At 45.4% G+C, this 18924-nt stretch overlaps 1 protein-coding gene across 3 annotated transcripts in view; it reads left to right on the top strand.

Annotated features, from left to right (window-relative positions):
• Positions 1-16341, top strand: part of PHF21A (PHD finger protein 21A) — a 364795-nt gene extending 348454 nt beyond the window's left edge. For all 3 annotated transcript variants that reach the window (XM_030200848.1, XM_030200845.1, XM_030200847.1), the window contains 2 exons: positions 3147-3250; positions 12543-16341. In XM_030200848.1, coding sequence (XP_030056708.1) covers positions 3147-3250; positions 12543-12812 — 374 coding nt within the window. In that variant the 3' untranslated portion in view covers positions 12813-16341. The remainder of the gene's footprint in view (positions 1-3146; positions 3251-12542) is intronic.
• The last annotated feature ends 2583 nt before the right edge of the window (positions 16342-18924 follow it).

The following is an 18924-nucleotide window of genomic DNA, read 5'->3' as shown; positions in this document are numbered from 1 at the left end:
CAAGGCCCCCCTCTGTCCATCCCTCCCAGCTCCAAGGCCCCCCGCCCTCCCTCCCAGTTCCAAAGCCCCCCTCCCTCCCAGCTCCAAGGCTTCCCTCCGTCCATCCCTCCCAGCTCCAAGGCCCCCCTCCTGAGACCTCCCATGTCCAGCATTTCTCCTGCCCTCCCCTCCCTCCCCCCCAAGGTCGCCGCTGCCCCTCCCCCCCGAGGTCGCCACTACCACTCCCCCCCCTGGGGTCGCTGCCCCCTCCACCCGGGCCGGGCCCTCTCCTCTCCATTAAATGTACAGCACCTCACCTCCGAAACCGCAGCAGGCAGATCGCCTCCCATCGGGGGCAGGACAGAGAGGGAAGTCTCTACTGCGCATTTGCAGGTGAGTCGGTCACTTGCCATTTATATGTTTGATTTGTCAACATTTGCTTATTTCTGATCTGAAGGAGAAGGGTTACCTTCGAAAGCTAATCAAAAAATGTATTAAGTTAGTCCAATAAAAATGGTATCTTATTTTCTTTTCTATGTTTTGATTTATTTCTATTTATTACCTTTAAAAGTGGACTAACACAGCTACCACACCACTTTACTCAATTATAGAAGAAAACTGTATGTTCATGTCACACATATTAATCCAATCCAAGAAAGAATATAAACATATCCAAATCCCCACTCCATATTAAAAATATGTCATCAATGAATCTTTTTCCACATAAAGATGCTATCCCTATAAGCTGATGTGTAAACATATTGTTTTTCAAATGATTCCTGTATACAACCTTTGAGAAATTTGCTTTGGGCCCTTGTTTTATTGCATGGATATTTTTATTGAGACAAAGAAATTACAGCAGTATTTTAAACATACAATTTGCGAAATAAACTGCAATTACACAACCATAAAGAAGAAGCTTTTAAACATTTCAACTTCAAAAATTCAACCCCAGAAAAAAATCATCACATAAGATGTCTGGGCTCTTTTGATAGCCCACGTGAGAGCCCCCTCCCCAACCTCTCGTGTTATCGAACTATAAACCTACCCTAGGCAGTCTTGTATTCTGTTGCTGACCTAGTTTCAGCTTATTCAGAATTAAACTACACACTCTAGGAGTTAAAGATTACAAAAAGGAGTCCCAAATCCTTAAATGATTTCTACCCCTGGGACCATCACTTCAGTCCTTGAATTGCACAACGTGAGTTCTTTTACCCGTGGTCAGATTGGGAACAATCAAAGCCCTGATTTGCACAGGTAAATGCAGTTTTACCTGCTGAAAGAGCTTTCAGTATCACTGGGGGTCTCACTTCTGTGCAGAAGAGAGTAGAGTGCTCCTCAGTGGGAATGTCTTGTATTTTAGGAGAACATACCATAAATCCAGAAAAATCATTGGACTAAGTTTATCACATTGAGATTATCTCCAACATATCATGGCATAGTAACTTGCTATACTATTGTTCAATAATTCCACAGCAAAGTGGTTTGCAATAAAAAGTATTGTTCCTGCCACGGTATGCACAAAACTGACCCATTTGGGAGAGGTGGAGAGGCATTTTCAAAAGGATGTCCAAGTTGGAATGTCCCAAACAGATGTCCATATCACATTTATTTTCGAACAGGATACAGCCTGTTTGAAAATAGGTGATACGGATGTCCCTGCACTGGAAACGACCAGCGTGAACTTCCATTTTATAAACTGAAATATAGTATATCCAATTTATCGGTGGAATAGTTTCCGGGGTAAATTTCAAAACTTCAAACAAATATTTCTTAAACACTTCCAAAGGGGTAATGCCCAGAGATTTTGGAAAGTTCAGGAAATGAAGATTTAATCTACGATTGTGATTTTCTATCTGTTCAATCTTTCGATGTATTATCATTTTATCTTTTACTACCTTAGCGGAGCAATCTTGTAAGTTCTTTATATCTTCTTTGATTTTATTCACTTGAGTATTAAATTCCCACTTTATGGCTACTAATGAATTAGATAAAGTATCAACAGCACTCACTAAAGTCAAAACTTCAGTTGTAGATCTGGCCACTGTATTATCCAACCGTTGGAGAACTTCCCAAATGCTCTCCAACGTTACCGACTCTGGCTGTTTTAATGGCTCTGCACGCTTAGTCGAAGCACAAACAGGCCTCAGACCTCCCTGGGGTCCCGTCTTCTCAACACCTCGATCCAGAGGTCTTCCCTCAGCTTCTTCAAGTTCAGGAGGCCTCCATTGAGACAAACGTCCTTTGGGGAGAGGCAGTGGGTTAGGAGCCAGTGGAGCGAGAGTAACATCTAGCCCCGTCTCCGGGGTCTCCTTCACCCGGAGCAACAGCAGGGCTTCTCCCGGCATTCTGGGTAGGGGGTCTCGTGGCAAACCTTTCAATGGACTGCTGCTGAGGTGAGGAGGTTCTGGCCATTGAGGAACCAGCCTTGACCGTCCCCTTGCATTTAGTATGAGGCATCGTATCTGGGGAAAAGTTTTAATTCAGTGCAGCCCACGAGAGAGTCTAACCACAATCAACAGTGTGGCACCACCTTGGCACGCCCCCCCTAACATACTTATTTTAATAAAATCAACATTTTTTATGTAGGGATAATTACCTAGACAACACCTCAGTGTGGAAGATCTTCTTTGACAAGGGTGGGCAAACATTTTGGGCTGAGGTCCAAAGTGGAGGCAAAATGATGGTCCAAGAGTGTGTCCCTCTTATATTCCCCAAGATCCAATGAATTTTAGTAGCAGGGACAAGCCAAGCCACTTCCCAAAGGAAGTTATAGACTGTAGCTGCTGTATGCTAGACAAAACCCAGATGACCCATCAGTCATTGTTTGCCCACCTCTGTTCTTAGAGATAAAAGAAAATAATTATATTATAGTAAAAGTATACACGTGGATTGACTGGGTAAAGCTATACTATATTGCATCTTATTTATAAAAGGCTTTTGCCTCACAGACAAACACAACTGGAGTAATTTCTTTATAAATCAGGAATATCATGATTACTGCTGATAGTGGTACTGTGGTTTGTAAAGCTAGTACTACATTCCCTTCCATTATAGAGAAAGATATTGTTCATTTCCAAAAGATAAAAGGGCAATACCTTTTCCAGGTTTATAAACAATCCGATTAAGTGCATACACAGGAATTGTTTTTTGTTTCTTATTTCTAGCAAAAGAAGAGGAGAAACAGAAGTTATTGAAATGGAGTACAGATTTAAAACAGGAAAGAGAACAGTTAGAACAGAAGGTGAAACAGCTTACTAGTTCAATAACCGTAAGTAATATAATACAGAATCAGTCCATATTATTCTACTAATTTACCAGCATTCTGGCTTCATTTCTAAGTACTCCAGGAGTAATCTAATGCAGTGGTTCCCAAACCTGGTCCTGGAGGCACCCCAGCCAGTCATGTTTTCAGGATATCCACAATGAATATTCATAAGAGAGATTTGCATACAATGAAGGCAGTGCATGCAAATCTCTCTCATGAATATTCATTGTGGATATCCTGAAAATCTGACTGGCTGAGGTGCCTCCAGGATCAGGTTTGGGAACCACTGGTCTAATGGTTAGTGCAGCAGCCTGAGAACCAGGGAGAACCAGTTTTGATTTCCACTGCAGCTCCTTGCGACTCTGGACAAGTCATCTAACCCTCCATTGCCCCAGCTACAAAATAATTCTCCGAGGACAAGCAGGCTGCTTGTTCTCACATGTGGGTCGACATCCATGGCGGCCCAGGAAACTGCAAATTTTTCAACAGCAAATTTTTAAAACGTTTTGCCAGAGCCTTCTGACGCGTGAATCTCGTGCACCGCGCATGCGCGGGCGACTTCCCACCCATCGCATCAGCATTCCCACTCAGTTTTTCTTGTCCGTGGTGAGGTGAAGAGGGTTTTCCCTGTTCACTTCACTGGCCCAGGAAAGAGAGTCTTGACAATTCTTTTTATATTTTTTGTTTTATTTCTATAGTTATTCGTTCTTTTTTTTTTAATGGTATTTTTTTCTTAGTTTTTGGCACTTTCTAAGTTTTCTTTCTTTTCGACGCAGCCGGCCTTTTTCCCCTTTTGTGCCCTTTACTTTTTGGCATGATTGCGTCGTTTAATTTTGCCGAAACTATTTTTCCTTCCATGTCATCGAAGACACCCAGCGGCTTCAAACGTTGTACTTGGTGCAACCGGACCATCTCAGGTACCGATACCCACGCTTGGTGTATCCAATGCCTTGGGCCCAACCATAGCCCAGCCCTTGCAGTCTGTGTCTTCGCATGAAGAAACGGACCCAAGCGTCTGGAGAAGCCCAACGAGAGAATCTTTTTGGGGCTCAGTCCGGTCCTTCGACATCAACATCGGTACCAAGGTCGGCGGCGTCGACATCGAGGGACGCATCGACGTCGGGAGCGAAGGTAATGGCTGCTGAGCGACCAACTCGTGCTGGGAGCAGTGAGGCGTCAAGTGGGTCTCCACCTGTCTCGAGGCCTCCTGTTATGCAGGCCTCCCTGGGACCGACCTTCGTCAGACCTGGCCCCGAGGAGACGTGAGGATTCTACGTCTTCCTCATCGGTACCGAGGAGTCTCGATGACGGGCATCAAGCGAAGGCGAAGAAGCACCGTCATCATTCTTCTTCGACACACAGTGCCGGAACCTCCGGGATGTCGAGGGACTCGGCACCCGAGAAGCGTCGGCGCTAAGAGGATCGCTCCCCCTCTATTCAGGAGGTGCCGATGCTTTGGTCTTCTGGCAGAACCTCAACAGATTCTACCACCGGCTCCTGTACCGACCCCGCAGCCTTGTCCGATGGTGGCTCGCGACGAGCACATCAGGGCCCTGCTTCCAGAGCTTCTGGAAGAAGTGCTGTGCCAGTCTGCTTCGGTGTCGGGGGTGCTTGCGCCTTCCATACCGTCTGCTGCAGCGGCATCTGGCCCTTCACCTGTGGTGAGGTCACCGACCTCGGTGCCGCCTGCGGCATCGGTGTCGACTGCCACCCAGGTTGACTCCCTTCGACATTGGTGGAGGAAGCTTCACCAGAGTCCAGGCGGGCGTCGACTTCTCGGCACCACCATCAAGGACGTCGTTCCTCGGCATCGAGGCAGGCTCAGTTTCGGACTGCTCTGAGGGATGTCTTGTCCAATACTGAAGATGAGCATTCGTGGGAGGAAGAGGAGGATCTGATGAGGCCTATGGGATTCTTTCTGAACCTTCCCCTCCACTGGAAAGGAGACTTTCTCCACTGGAGAGTCTATCCTTCACCTCCTTTGTCCAGGAAATGGCTGCGGCTATTCCCTTCCCTATGGAGGTTAAGGATGAGCCCAGGGCTGAGAGTCCTGGATTATCCTTCTCCGCCTAGAGAGGCTGCAACGGCTCCTTTGCATAATGTACTCAAGGAGGTCCTTATGCGAAACTGGTCGTTCCTTCTGTCTAATCCCGTGATCCTGAAAAAGACCGAATCCCAATATCGGATCCACGGGGAGCCTTGATTGATGAGGTCTCAGCTACCTCACAATTCCATGGTGGTGGACTTCGCTCTCAAAAGAGCCAAGAGTACTAGGGACTATGCTTTGGAGCCCCCAGGCAGAGAATCTAGAACCTTTGACTCTTTTGGGAGGAAGGCGTATCAGGCCGCTATGCTCACTGCCAAAATCCAGACATACCAACTCTTCACGAGCATCCACTTGTGGAACTCGGTGAGGCAACTGTCTAGCTTGGTTGATGCACTCCCTCCGGAGCAGGCCGAGCCTTTTCGCCAGGTGGTCAGGCAGCAGAAGGCATGTCGCAAGTTCCTGGCCAGGGGTATGTTCGACACTTTTGATGTAGCATCCAGGATCGCTACCCAAGGTATAGTGATGCGCAGACTCTCATGACTGTGTGTCTCTGACTTGGATCATTCGGTCCAGCAGCGGATGGTGGATGTTCCTTGCCGGGGGGGATAACCTTTTTGGTGAGAAAGTAGAGGATCTGGTTGACCAGCTCAAGAAGCACAATGATGATATGGATTCTCTCTCCCGCCGGGCATCTTCTGCTACTACCTCCTCATCTAGGAGGTTTTTTGGAGGGAAGAGGAGTGCTCCCTATTGCTATGCTAGGCGTAGGTACACTCCTGCTTCTCGGCAGCCTGCCCAGGCTCAGTCCCAGCGCGCTTGTTCTCGTCAACAGCGTGCACCTAAAGCCACTATGGCTCCCCAGCAAAAGCAATGGACGGGCTTTTGACTGGCTCCAGTTCAGCATAGCCTCAGTAAACATGTCCATACCGGACGACTTGCCAGTTGGGGGAGGTTAATGTTTTTTCACCAAAGGTGGCCTCTTATAACCTCATACTGGTGGGATCTTCAAATTGTCCGGTTAGGATACACCCTCAATCTGGAATCCAAGCCTCCAAATTGCCCACCGGGAGCTCAGTCCTACAGCTCCCAGCACAAGCAGGTCCTTCAGAGGAACTCTCCGCCCTTCTACAGGCCCAAGCAGTCGAACCCGTTCCACCAGGGGAAGAAGGGCTGGGATTCTATTCCAGGTACTTCCTTGTGCAAAAGAAAACAGGGGGGATGCATCTCATCCTAGACCTAAGGGCCCTGAACAAATGTCAGAAAAGTTCAGGATGGTTTCCCTAGGCACCCTTCTTCCCATGATTCAGGAAAATGATTGGCTATGCTCTTTGGGCTTAAAGGATGCTTACACACACATCTTGATACTTCCAGCTCACAGGAAGTATCTTCGATTTTGGCTGGGAACACAGCACTTTCAGTACCGTGTACTGCCTTTTGCCCTAGCGTCTGCGCCCAGAGTGTTTACCTAGCTGTAGTCGCAGTGTCGCTACGCAGACTGGGAGTGCATGTGTTTCCTTATCTCGATGATTGGCTAGTGAAGAGCACCTCGACGGAGGGTGCTCTGGAGTCCATGCGAATGACTATTCGGGTGCTAGAGCTACTGGGGTTCGTCATAAATTATCCCAAGTCCCATCTCACCCCAGTCCAAAAATTGGAATTCATTGGAGCTCTGTTGAACACTCAGACAGCTCGAGCTTATCTTCCCGAGGCAAGGGCAGACAACCTTCTGTCCCTGGTGTCCATGGTTCGAGTGTCTCAGCAGATCACGGCTCGGCAGATGTTTTTATTTATTTATTACAATTTTCAAAATAAATGACAAGTAATATATTACAACGTCAAAGCAATACAGCACCATATTGAGCATTGAATTATATAAGATACTAGTTACTTCCAATAATTAAAGAAGAATTAACAAAGAATAATATAAATAACCATTATTCTTTCCTATAAATTAAACTTAGTTATCCTGCGTCCTTAGACCACTAAATTAAAAGGGGGGTGAGTCATACATAGTAGAGAAGATTCTTACATATTCTAAATCAAGGTAAGGGTTCATGCGCTCCCAAACTCAGACATTATGATTCAAGCTTTTAGAATCTAGAAAGACTTTCAATGGTCTGGCGAGAAAAAAACATATTTTGTTAAACCTAACCGAACTATACATTTACAAGGATAGGCCAGTAAAAACGATCCTCCCACTTCCAAAGTTTTTTGTTTCATCTCCAGAAACATTTTCCTTCTCTGCTGAGTGGTTTTCGTAACATCCTGAAACATCCAAACTTTGGTACCAGCAAATAGAGTAGATGAATTTCGGAAGTATAATCGTAACATTGCATTAAGGTCTTGTTCGAAAATGAACAAGACTAATAATGTCACTCTCTGCGAAATAGCATCCAATGATTGTTTTAATATTGCCGATATATTCTCCAAGTCCAAACTTTTATCTCCAGCAACACCTGGTTCAGCCGACCCCTTTCCTTTCTTCTGAGGTAAATAATAAATTTTATTTAATGGAGGAAACGCTTCCTGAGGCAACTTTAATATCTCAGTTGAATATCTTTTAAACATATCTAGAGGAGAGGTTCCAGGAGATTTTGGAAAGTTCAAATTCCTTAAATTTAATCGTCTGTTGTAATTCTCAATTTGTTCAATTTTATTGTGAATGAAAGCTTTATCCTTTACAACAGATGCCTTAAATTCAGAAAATTGGTCTACTTCTTGTTGTAAATTTTTTACTCTATCTGAGAGTTCAGCTTGGATATTTTCCACTGTACCTTGTAATTCACCAACTTTAGTAGTTAGAGCACTTACTTTGCCTTGGGACTCCTGTAAAGAAGCCTCCATTTTCTTCAACACCAGCCATATCGTGTCTAGGTTCACCTCTGTTGTTCTTCCTGAGTTCCCCACCAAAGCTGGGGACTCTTGTTCCAGTAGCTTCCTTTGCAGTTCGGAATCCCGTACAGGGGTCTCACTATTCGCACTTCCGGCGGAGTTCGACTCTCCCTTCCTCACTGCTACCGCTGCTGGAAACGGAGGTATTTTAGAAGCTGGAGGGGGGGATAACGATGTTTCATTTGCCCGTAGAGGGTCCTCTTCTCCAGGGCTCTCTACAGCAGGTCCAGTCCCTCTAATTTCAAGCTGAGAGCCACCGGTCAGGAATCGCTCCAAGGTCGACTGGAGCGGCATCGAGGATGAGGTAGGCGGGATTCCCACCCTCGTCGCACCTTTCCTCTTTGTATGCGGCATTAATCTGAATTTTTTTTTAAATTCGAAGAAGAAAAAACAATGAAGTATAACTACAAAGAGGCTTCAAAGTCCTAGGAGCGTTTCACCAAACTTCCAGGTGCATTGCCATCTTGACACGCCCCCGCCCACGGCTCGGCAGATGTTGAGACTTCTGGGCACATGGCCTCCACAGTTCATGTCATGTCCATGGCACGACTACATATGAGATCAGCTCAATGGACGCTAGCTTCCCAGTGGTTTCAAGCTGCGGGGGATCTAGAGGATGTAATCCAACTGTCCACCAGCTTTCGGAATTCTCTTCAGTGGTGGACGATTCGATCCAATTTGACCATAAGACGACCATTCCAAGTTCCTCAGCCACGAAAAGTGCTGACGACGGATGCATCTCTCCTTTGGTGGGGAGCTCATGTAGATGGGCTTCACACTCAGGAAGCCTGGTCTTTTCAGGAAAAAGGTCTTCAGATCAACTTCCTGGAATTAAGAGCGATCTGGAACTAACTAAAGGCTTTCAGAGATCAGCTGTCCAACCAAGTATCTGAGGATCTGAAGGTGACGAAACAGTGTGACAAGGCGGTGGCCGTAGCTAGAAGGTTGTTAGGCTGTATAGAGAGAGGTGTGACAAGCAGAAGAAAGGGGGAGTTGATGCCCCTGTATAAGTTGTTGGTGAGGCCCCACCTGGAGTATTGTGTTCAGTTTTGGAGGCCGTACCTTGCGAAGGATGTAAAAATAATTGAAGCGGTGCAAAAAAAAGCTAAGAGAATGATAAGGGATTTGCGTTACAAGACGTATGAGGAGAGACTTGATGACCTGAACATGTATACTCTGGAAGAAAGGAGAAACAGGGGTGATATGATACAGACGTTCAAATATTTGAAAAGTATTAATCCGCAAACGAACCTTTTCCGGAGATGCCAAGGAGGTAGAACGAGAGGACATGAAATGAGATTGAAGGGGGCCAGACTCAAGAAAAATGTCAGGAAGTATTTTTTCACGGCGAGAGTAGTGGATGCTTGGAATGCCCTCCCGTGGGAGGTGGTGGAAATGAAAACGGTAACAGAATTCAAGCACGCGTGGGATAAACATAAAGGAATCCTGTTCAGAAGGAATAGATCCTAAGGAGCTTAGCCGAGATTGGGTGGCACAGCCGGTGGCGGGAGGCGGGGATAGTGCTGGGCAGACTTATACGGTCAGTGCCAGAGCCGGTGGTTGGAGGTGGGGCTGGTGGTTGGGAAGCGGGGATAGTGCTGGGCAGACTTACACGGTCTGTGCCCTGAAAAGGACAGGTACAAATCAAGGTAAGGTATACACAAAAAGTAGCACATATGAGTTTATCTTGTTGGCCAGACTGGATGGACCATGCAGGTCTTTTTCTGCCGTCATCTACTATGTTACTATGTAATTCAGACAGACAATCAGGTTGCCATGTATTACACCAACAAGCAGGGGGGCACCGGATCTCACCCTCTGAGTCAAGAAGCCGTCCAGATGTGGCTTTGGGCTCACCGTCACGGCATGTTTCTCCAAACCACTTATCTGGCAGGCGTAAACAACAGTCTGGCTGACAGGTTGAGCAGGATAATGCAGCCTCACGAGTGGTCACTGAACATGGGCGTAGACCACAAGATCTTCCATGCGTGGGGCACCCCCTCGGTGGATCTTTTTGCCACTCAGATCAATCACAAGGTCCTTCAGTTCTGTTTCAGACTTCAAGCCCACGACAGACTAGTGTCAGATGCCTTTCTCCTACATTGGGGGACAGGTCTTCTGTATGCTTATCCTCCCATACTTCTAGTAGGGAAGACTTTGCTGAAACTCAAGCAAGACTGCGGAACCATGATCCTGATTGCACCCTTCTGGCCTCGTCAGATTTGGTTCCCTCTTCTTCTGGAGTTGTCCTACAAAGAACCGTGGAGATTAGAGTGTTTTCCAACCCTCATCACTCAGAACGAGGGGTCGCTTCTACATCCCAACTTCCAGTCTCTGGCTGTCACGGCCTGGATGTTGAGAGCTTAGAATTTGCTTCCTTGGGTCTTTCAGAGAGGGTCTCCCGAGTCTTGCTTGCTTCCAGGAAAGATTCCATGAAGAGGTGTTACTCTTTCAAATGGAGGAAGTTTACCGTCTGGTGTGTCAGCAAGGCCCTAGATCCTCTTTCTTGTCCTACGCAGACCCTGCTTGAATACCTTCTACACTTGTCAGAGTCTGCTCTCAAGACCAACTCCGTAAGAGTTCACCTTAGTACAATTAGTGCTTATCATCGGTGTGTAGAGGGTAAGCCTATCTCTGGACAGCCTTTAGTTGTTCGCTTTATGAGAGGTTTGGTTTTGTCAAAGCCCCCTGTCAAACCTCCACCAGTGTCATGGGATCTCAACGTCGTTCTCACCCAGCTGATGAAAGCTCCTTTTGAGCCACTGAATTCCTGCCATCTGAAGTACTTGACCTGGAATGTCGTTTTCTTGGTGGCTGTTACTTCAGCTCAGAGAGTCAGTGAGCTTCAGGCCTTGGTAGTGCATTCACCTTATATCAAGTTTCATCACAACAGAGTAGTCCTCCGCACTCACCCCAAGTTCTACTACTACTACTACTAGTCAGCATTTCTATAGCGCTACAAAGCGTACGCAGCGCTGCACAAACATAGAAGAAAGTCCCTGCTCAAAGAGCTTACTTCCTGCCAAAGGTGGGGTCGGAGTTCCATCTTAACCATTCATTTGTCTTGCCAACATTCTTTCCCCGTCCTCATACCCACCCTGGCGAAAGCAGTTTGCACACCTTGGACTGCAAGAGAGCATTAGCCTTTTACATGGAGTGGACAAAGCCCTTTAGACAGTCCGCCCAGTTGTTTGTTTCTTTTGATCCCAACAGGAGGGGAGTCGCCATCGGAAAATACACAATCTCCAATTGGCTAGCAGAATGCATTTCCTTCACTTAAGCCCAAGCTGGTCTGACTCTGGAGGGCCATGTCACGGCTCACAATGTTAGAGCCATGGCTGCGTCAGTGGTTCACTTAAACTCAGCCTCCATTGAGATTTGCAAGGCTGCAACGTGGTCATCAGTCCACACATTCACATCTCTTTACTGCCTTCAGCAGGATTCCCGACGCGACAGTCGGTTTGGGCAGTCGGTGCTGCAGAATCTGTTTGGGGTTTAGAATCCAACTCCACCCCCCTGGTTTCAGGTCAATCTATGTTATGCCCTTGCCGTTGTGAGGCCCAGTTGACCAATGTTCATTGTTTTGAGAGAGCCTGGTTGCTAGGGATACCCCATGTGAGAACAAGCAGCCTGCTTGTCCTCGGAGAAAGCGAAGATACATACCTGTAGCAGGTATTCTCCGAGGACAGCAGGCTGATTGTTCTCACAAACCCGCCCACCTCCCCTTTGGAGTTGTTGTTGTTTATTTGTATTTATGCTTTTTGATTAAACTGAGGAGGCACACTCATATGAAGGGCAGGAAGTCGTCCGTGCATGCACGGTTCACGCGCCAGGAGGCTCTGGCAAAACTTTTTTTAATTTTGCTGTTGAAAAATTTGCCGTTTCCTGGGCCGCTGTGGACGCCGACCCACATATGAGAACAATCAGCTTGCTATCCTCTGAGAATACCTGCTACAGATATGTATCTTTGCTGTACCTGTACATAATATGTAAACTGCTTTGATTGTAACCACAGAAGTGCGGTATATGACACCCACAAACAAAGTTCTACCAGTGCATCTGAATATGAAGATGCTGCAGCACCTCCCACTCTGCCTGCTACTGCCTATGCTATGCCTGTTCTGTGATGGGCAGCACGTGTATGTGAAAAGTTTATACAGCTGCTGCTCATATTTACCATACTTGTGGTGGGACAGTGCGAATGTGGGAAATTTACACTGCTGCTGCCAGACCTGTACTCAATTTCTAGTTAAATGGAAGATTTGTGTTTCTAAAATTATTCATCTGGAATCTTTGAATAACATCACTAAATTTAAAAAGTTCAAACATGTTTGTTTTCTGTTTCTGTGCCTGCAGAAATGTAGGGAAATGAAGAACAGTATCATGTCAAGACAAAAGGAAATGCACAACTCCCTAGACAAGGTAAAAAGGCTGATCCGCTTGATCCAAGGTATTGAGCTGTCAAAGCCCATCCTGCCCGAAATGAGCTCAGAAGCCAGCTCCAACCAGAACATCAGTATGGACTGTACAAGCCACTGCAGTGGCACACCGGCCATCCCTGCCACAGTCCTCCTCCCTCCACAGACGTGCCCTGTGAACTGCACCAAGGCTGAGGAGACAAAATAACACCATACTGACAGCACTGGGGAGAAAGGCAAAGTGGAGAAGGGAGGCCAAGAGAAGGATCAGGATATAAACCTTTGTAGAACATAAACGATTCTTCTGGAAAAGGGCCGAAGTTTTGTTCTGGGAGTGACAATGGCACTCCTGAGGTTTGCCAATTAGCCCTTCTTTATTCTGAGTGTACAACATATTACATGAATGAATAGTGCCAGCACCATGCCAAGTGAAATAATATATTAATTTACTCTCTCTATTACACCAGTGTGTGCCTGCAGCAGCCTTTACAGCCACCATGAGGTTCTTTCATTTTATTCTTTGGGCGGGGAGGGACAGAGGGTGAGTTCCAGATACTTTTTAGGGGAGGAACAACACACAGAGTCCAAAGACCAGGCGGGCTTCTATTTGCAAATTTCAAGCCTAGAAACCAAAAAAAAAAAAAAAAATGTAGTACTACAAATTTAAAAAGAATCCACATGTGCATCACAGGAGGGAATGGGAGAATTTTCTGAAAAGCAGTATTTAAAGTTCATTAAATGGAGAATGGGAAGAAGTGAGATATAAACTGGAGGTCGGTGCAAAGAACTGAAAGGGTAATGTGCACATCTGCAGGCGGGGAATCCATGCTTCCAGCTCTGCATGAAAAGAAAATCACATACAAGATGAAGTTTCTTCCTGTCCAGTTTCTGGTTAGAAGAACAAATACATGTTACAGGAGCAAAAGAAACATAAAGCACCTGTTATTTCAAGGATCCAATCTGAGCATCTTGAGAGAAATCTGTGATAATTTACTTGCAATGTCCCTTCATTTACTTTTCATTTCTATATTTATGGGCTAAAAATAACATTACGAGCCAAGCAGCACAGTGATCCAAAGGTGGAAACGTGAAACAGGAAGCAAAAAGAACAGAAAGCCCTTGTTTTTGCTGCAGAGAGACAGTGCCAGAGGCAGACAAGGCCATGCATGGTATAGATTAGGAGTCAATAGTGAAAATTAAGTGAGTTTCTCGTGAGTCAGTGTGTCTTCATTTTGAGCACTGTTTTTTTATGCAAGGGTTAAAAAGATCTTTGTATTGGGGTAAAAAAGACAAAAGATATTAATGGTCTTCCTAGTGTTACATAAAAATCAGATCAAGGTAAAACATTGTAACAAACTATTACAAAGTGCTATTTGTTTCCTAAAACCAGTGATTTCTATTAAAAAAAAAAAGAAAAAAAAAAGAAGCCTCAGAACTGGAGCAAGAGCTGTGTAGTTAATTTTTTTTCTGAAGCTTTTCCTTTTGCATTTTGAAATTTTACACTCCTGTTTCACCTTCCAATATCTTGCAGAAATAAGAGTGAAACACTTCTGCTGAATGTTTGTCCCTCCACTGTAAATCTTAAGAGAACTGGACAGGTTTACAGCATGTGATATGTTAATTCTATCCCCTTAAAATAATGTTCTCCTGGAGACACACTTTTCCAGTCACCTCTCAGCCAGGACTGGCTTAACCATTGGGCAAGATTAGTAACTTCAGGGGAATCAACAAAGAGCAGTTGCAGTCAAATAAATGCAATATATCCTGGGAGCCCCACCCACTCAGAGAAAGATCAGCACATGCATTTTACTTACAGAGTGTGGGCAATTTTCAAATAAGCCATTTGTTCAAGGAAATATGTTTTTGAAATTGCCCAGATACACTTCTAAAAAGCAGAAGTTTAATATTTAAAAGTATGTTCTTGGAGAGGGACACAAGGCTTCTGAAGGGTCAGCTAGGATGCCTAATCCTCGTGCATCAACCCTGCTTTCAACATTGCTGTAATGAATATGCATAAAGTGGATGTCCCATGTATACAAATCACTCATTCATAATCATTAAGGATATACTGAAAACCAGATTGATTAGGTGTGCCATCTTCAGTCCAGGGTTGGGAAACACTCCCTCTAACCAACTTGTACTACAACTGGTATTCTGAGTACAGTAATAATGTTCTTTAGGAGGAGGCAGCATACTGAAATTATTGTAGGGATCAACCACTCACAGTATCCTGCATCATCCTTATTGATGTATTTAGTCATAATTCATTTGACTGAAGTGTATAAGGAACTATCCCAAAGAGCTCCTTTGCAAATGTCCCTTAAACCTCATAAAAGGCTGTGAGACTGCTTGGCAACTTTTCTTAAGCGCTGACTGTCATTCCAGGTTTTTTAAAGGGTACTATTTTGCCTTGCAACTGCTTAATTGCTTAATTCCTGCACAGAAGAATCTCTGGGTTGGGTTCTTTCTTTAGGGAGCACTTCAACTCTGTTGGTAATGGTTAGTTATCAATAGAAAATGTGCAAGAAGCAAATGATTTTCCCTGAACAAACTGTCATAATGACATTGTAACCAAGCAACAAAGCAGACGTGATTTGCAAGGCATAGCTCAAATACATGCTTGCTAACCCGAAGAGTTTCTTTTCACGATGATGGCACTGGATGGTGTTTAATTAACTTCAGCATTCACTTTTCAGACCTGTTTGCCTCCAACATGGTACTTTGTTGAAGCATGTGCCTGCAAGAGTGGTAGTGCTAGGGTAAGGGGCATGAGGTGGCATCCGTGCAGTACAGAGGCATACCTAACCTAGACACGTAGAAAGAATTGCAAGGCTAGACTGGTGTCATAATGTGCCTTGGCATAAAGGAATGTATGAAAAGACTTACTCCACTTGTGGCTGAATTTACATTCATGCAATGAAGGCACTGCTGGGACTTTCTAATAAGCTTCATTTGCAACTGGTTGCCTTTCTGATTTTTCTAGAGAAAAGCCGCATTGATCATTATGTGTGCAGTGGGCTGTATTTATGATAGCAATGTTCTAAGCCAGAACTGTGTTATCCCCACAGTAATAAAGCTCCTGGACATTAATGGAGTGCTCACTGAACTTCATCAGCATTCTGCTGCAATGATCATCATGCACACCGATCACTATTTGCTTTCTGTTGTAGCTCGGTAGTTTCCTCCTGTTCCTGTAAGCTTTCAGCTCATTCGGAACCAGTCTCAGTTAGAGCTAGGACACCATTAATCTTTATTTGTAGTTACTGAAGGTTTTATTTTCCTCCCCATGAGAAGGACCACAAGTTGGGGCTTCTACTGGAACCTGTTGTCATGCATGTACCCCAGTTCTGTTCAGGTGTAATGGTCATGTTGATGGCTAGCAATCCCTTCAACAGAAGCATCTCTAGATCAAAAACTAAGCTTAGTTGAATCAGGTTTCCTGTGTGGCTATATACAGCCAACCTCCTCTGTCCAAACTCCAGGATGATGTCAGATAGGAGGAATTCTCTTCAAAAATGCCAGTGATATTTATTTTTGACCTGGCAGTTGCTCATCACCCTTTGGTGTTCCTGCTCACTTTACATAGTGACTGAAATCTGGAAGCCTCAAGTCTTCATTCACACTTACCAGTGGATTTTCCCCTTTTATATCTTCTGCCAAGTTATTTTAGTCTACTTAGAGTAGCAGCAGTCCTCAGCCTACTGTCATTTCAGAGCCTTGCAAGCAGGGACCCTTAATCTGTGCACTAGATGTTGCCATTGCACAATGATTATGAGTCCTCCCCGTCCCCTTGAAGTTATGAATGCCACCTATGTAGCATCAGTATCCCCAACCCCCCACCCAGCTGACCCAGGGAGTGGAAGAGTATTTTTTGTGTATCTGATGCTATTGGGATAGTATATGAAAGATTTTATTAGTTAAAGGTCTACAAAAAATTCATAAACCAAGCAATTATATAATGAGACTAACAGCGGCATAATCGAAAGAGAAGGACGCCCATCTTCTGACACAAATCGGGAGATGGGCGTCCTTCTCTCAGGGTCGCCCAAATCGGTATAATCGAAAGCCGATTTTGGGCGTTCTTAACTGCTTTCCATCACGAGGAAGACCAAAGTTCACGGGGGCGTGTCGGCAGTGTACTGAAGGCGGGGCAGGGGCGTGGTTAACAGATGGGCGTCCTTGGCCGATAATGGAAAAAAAAAGGGCGTCCCTGACGAGCATTTGGCCGACTTGGTCCAATTTTTTTCACGACCAAGCCTCGAAAAGGTGCCCGAACTGACCAGTTGACCACTGGAGGGAATCGGGGATGACCTCCCCTTACTCCCCTAGTGGTCACCAACCCCCTCCCACCCAAAAAAAAAAACAAATTAAAAAACATTTTTTCCAGCCTCTATGCCAGCCTCAAATGTCATACCCAGCTCCATCACAGCAGTATGCAGGTCCCTGGAGCAGTCTTTAGTGGGTACTGCAGTGCACTTCAGGCAGGCGGACCCAGGCCCATCCCCCCCTACCTGTTACACTTGTGGTGGTAAATGGGAGCCCTCCAAAATCCACCTGAAACCCACTGTACCCACATCTAGATGCCCCCCTTTACCCTTTAAGGGCTATGGTAGTGTTGTACAGTTGTGGGTAGTGGGTTTTGGGGGGCTCAGCACCCAAGGTAAGGGAGCTATGCACCTGGGAGCAATTTGTGAAGTCCACTGCCGTGCCCCCTAGGGTGGCCGGTTGGTGTCCTGGCATGTGAGGGGGGACCAATGCACTACGAATGCTGGCTCCTCCCATGACCAAACAGCTTGGATTTGGTAGTTTCTGAGATGGGCGTCCTCGGTTTCCATTATCATCGAAAACCGAGGTCGCCCATCTCTAAGGTTGACCATCTCTAAGATCGACCTAAACGTTGAGATTTGGGCGTCCCTGACCGTAATATCGAAACAAAAGATGGACGGCCATCTTCTTTCAATAATACGGGTTTCCCCGCCCCTTCGCGAGGACATCCTCAGAGATGGGCGCCCTTAGAGATGGGTGGCCCTGTTCGAAAATGCCCCTCCACGTATACTACACTAGAAATTGAAAAATGCAAATTGCTTTACATCAAAAATAATATCAATTTTTTAGTTTCAATAATTTTTTATTGATGAAATGCCAACCATAACATGGAATAAACAACATTCTCAACCTTTCTCTTATTAAACATTTGTTCCATATAATCTTAGAGAACTCAACCTTTCTTTTCATCTTTATTTTCTTTTTCCCTCCCCCCCTCCCCCCCTCCCCCCACCCCTTCTCCTCCCTCCCTCCCTCCCTCCCTGTCCAAGAGCTTGATATCTCAAAGGAAGGATCTTATTATATTACAACACCATGAACGTTAACTATTGTAATACAGTTATTATAATACAGCTATTGCTATCTAGCTTGTATTTGTTATACATAATATGCTACTCCCCCTTAGTAGTACAGTATGTCCTTCAATTGTCTCTTCTCTCACTGGGTAACACAGTCTGTGCTATCTTATTCCCTGGCAGGCAGACCATTGTTTTGCCTCCAGCCTTTAAGTTTATCAAGAATTTGGCGCCTAATTGTTGGATGCAATGTGTTCCAGTATTTCCCCCAAATCTTCCTAAAAGTTCCTGAATCTTTCTCTTGATTTATTAATGGGACAACGCCACAAAGTTCTAGATGCAACTGTTCTGACATTTTAGATTTCCACATGTCTCTGGTCGGGGCTTGCTCTTCTCTCCACTTGAGAAGGATTACCTTTCTCCCCACCATGGTAGCTCTTTGTAGGAATCCCGTAAGTCCCGGTGGCACCGGTCGATCCATATTAAAAATGCCGAACAGCACCAACACACTGACCGTTACTTTCCGTCTCCAGTACTGTCCGGATTCCGCGAGTATCTGCGTCCAGAACCGATGGATCTCCGGGCACCACCAGAACATGTGACCCAAGGTTGCCTGTGCTGCTCCACACTTCGGGCATTCACCCGAACCGAAACCTGCTTTCAATGCTCTGACTGGTGCTATGTATAATCGCATAATGAACTTGTATTGCTGCTCCCACTGTCGTATAAAGGTAGACCTGCGTAAATTACTCAACAGGGAGTTCTGAATCATATCCACCGTTATTACCGTTGCAAGTTCTCTCGACCAGTTCTCTGCCAGTTTGACATAGTCAATGTCCTCGGTTGTGTCCAGCAGATTTCTATGATGAAAACGCAAGGGAACCACGTTTTGAGCACCTAACGTCAGAGCTGTTGCAATTATGTCCTGTACATCTTCACTTAAGTTGAGTGCTCCCAGTGATCGGGCGTAATGTCGTACTT

Source organism: Microcaecilia unicolor, chromosome 4 (assembly GCF_901765095.1).
Source record: "Microcaecilia unicolor chromosome 4, aMicUni1.1, whole genome shotgun sequence".
NCBI lineage: Eukaryota > Metazoa > Chordata > Amphibia > Gymnophiona > Siphonopidae > Microcaecilia > Microcaecilia unicolor.
This window is presented reverse-complemented; position numbering and strand designations above follow the sequence as displayed.